Source organism: Pteropus vampyrus, unplaced genomic scaffold (genome assembly GCF_000151845.1).
Source record: "Pteropus vampyrus isolate Shadow unplaced genomic scaffold, Pvam_2.0 Scaffold448, whole genome shotgun sequence".
Taxonomy (NCBI): Eukaryota; Metazoa; Chordata; class Mammalia; order Chiroptera; family Pteropodidae; genus Pteropus; species Pteropus vampyrus.
Window position 1 is genome coordinate 90,007 of NW_011889229.1, and position 2,483 is coordinate 92,489.

Sequence of the window (2,483 nt, forward strand, 5' to 3'; positions counted from 1 at the left end):
GAGTTTGGAGGGGAGCTAGAGTGCAAGTTGATGTTGGTCTGAATAGGAGGTTGTCAGGTGGTTTCACAGCTCTGAAAGGGCCATTTTTGAAATGTTTCAGGTGTGGACACGATGGAGAGCAATTTCTCCATCTTTGTGAATGAATCGAAAGAGAATGTCCGTGAGTCTCCTGTCTTCAATGCTCTTCGGATCTCCTCCTTGGTGGTGCTTGGGGTCACCTTTGTCCTTGGCATATTGGGCAATGGCCTTGTCATCTGGGTGGCTGGATTCCGGATGGCACGCACGGTCACCACCTTGTGTTACCTGAATCTGGCTTTAGCTGACTTCTCATTCACTTCCACTCTGCCATTCCTCATGGTCTCAACGGCAATGAATGAAAAATGGCCATTTGGCTGGTTCCTATGCAAGTTTATTAACATCGTAGTGGACATAAACTTGTTTGGAAGTGTCTTCCTCATTGCATTCATTGCTCTGGACCGCAGTATCTGTGTCCTGCATCCAGTCTGGGCCCAGAATCACCGCACAGTTAGTCTGGCTAGAAAAGTGATTCTTGTACCCTGGATCCTTGCACTAGTCCTTACGTCACAAATTTTTATCTTCATGGGTATAGTAAATGACGGACGAGGGAATACATACTGTACTTTCAACTTTGCACCGTGGGGTGCCAACCAGACAGAGAGGATGGAGGCTGCTGTCACCATATTGACAGCCAGAGGGATCATCCGGTTTGTCATTGGCTTCACTACGCCAATGTCCATTGTCGCTATTTGCTATGGGCTCATAGCTGCCAAGATCCGCAAGAAAGACACAATGGATACCAGCCGTCCCTTACGAGTCCTCACTGCTGTCGTGGTTTCGTTCTTCATTTGTTGGTTCCCCTTTCAACTGATTGCCCTTCTGAGAACAATTTGGATCAGAAAGCTGTTTGAGCGTAAGTACCCAATTCTTGATATCTTGCTTAACCCAGTGAGATCCCTGGCCTTCTTCAACAGCTGCCTCAACCCAGTGCTCTACGTCTTCGTTGGCCAAGACTTCCGAAAGAGACTGATCCACTCTCTGCCCGCCAGTCTGGAGAGGGCCCTGACCGAGGACTCAGCCCCATCCAGTGACACAACAACCAAACCTGTCTCGTCCTCTACAGAGGCTGAGCCACAGGCAATGTGAGAGGCTGGGGGACATTTTTAAGCTTGCACGGTCCTACCCTCCTCCTCGGTGCAACTTCAACTTACCTGGGTCATACTGAGCGACTATTATAAAAAATATTTTTGTGCCCCTTGATTGGGGCAGATGAAATGGTCATAGGGTACCACTGAATCATTTTTGGTTTTGGTACCTCAGCCTATCCTGAAGAGATTGTAGATTGGAAAAGACACTAGGAAGAGAAGAGACAGAGTTATGGGGAATTTGTAAAGCTGAAATGAGACGGTATATTAAAGGGAAAACTTTGGCATTTCACCATTAAGTGCTTGCTGTATGAATTTTCTTAGTTATTTTTTAGCTGACCATAGAAGTTTCCTATTCCTTGTTTACTAAGGGTTTTCCTGTTTAAATCATGAATGGCTATTAAATTGTATCATGTGCATTTCATGCATATAGTAAAATGATGGTATGGTATTTATATTTTATTTACATCACCATAATCATATTAAATTTTGAATGTTAAATCACCCTTGTATTCCTAGAATGAATCATGACGCTTTGTCATGATTTATTTTATACATTTATAATCAATCTCACTATACATTTCTGCATTTATGTAAAGAAAGGTCTGTTCTTTTACTTTCCTCTAATGTCTGTTTCAGGTATTACATTAAAGTTATAACAGCCTCCTAGAAACAGCTAGTAAATGATTCCTCTGATTCTATTCTCTGGTGTTATGTCTTTTATAATTATTTAGTGAAATTCACCAGTAAAGCCAATTGGGTCTTGGGTTTTCTTTATGGGAAGGCTTTTTAATTTTAATTTTTCATTTAGAGTCAACATTCAATATTATTTTATATTAGTTTCAAGTGTACAACCTAGTGGTTAGACATTTATATAATTTACAGAGTGATGCCCCGATTAGTCTAGTATCCACCTTGCACGATACATAGTTATTACATAGATACATAGTTATTACAGTATCATTGACTATATTCCCTATGCTGTACTTTGCATCCCTGTGATTCATGGGAAAGCTTTTTAATAGCAAGTTCAATTTGTTTAATAGCTATTAGACTATTCAGGTTTTCTATTTTTCTCCTGTCACTTTTGGCAAACTAACTTTCAAGGAATTCAGCCACTTCATTCCAAATGTTAAATTTATTGGCGTGAAACAACAGTATAACCACTTATTGTACTTGGTATAGTTTCCTTCACACAATGAAAATGTAAGCTGAGAGTTGGGATTTTGAATGCTTGTGTTCTGTTCTATTGGATTGATGTGACAATGTATTTAATCAGTGACATATTAATGAACATTTAAATTGTTTCTAATTGCTTCT

At 40.4% G+C, this 2,483-nt stretch overlaps 1 protein-coding gene across 3 annotated transcripts in view; it reads left to right on the top strand.

The window, feature by feature from the left end:
• Positions 1-1,417, top strand: part of LOC105306588 (N-formyl peptide receptor 2) — a 16,584-nt gene extending 15,167 nt beyond the window's left edge. For all 3 annotated transcript variants that reach the window (XM_011381660.2, XM_011381661.2, XM_011381659.2), the window contains exon 2: positions 101-1,417. In XM_011381660.2, coding sequence (XP_011379962.1) covers positions 112-1,164 — 1,053 coding nt within the window. In that variant the 5' untranslated portion in view covers positions 101-111 and the 3' untranslated portion in view covers positions 1,165-1,417. The remainder of the gene's footprint in view (positions 1-100) is intronic.
• The last annotated feature ends 1,066 nt before the right edge of the window (positions 1,418-2,483 follow it).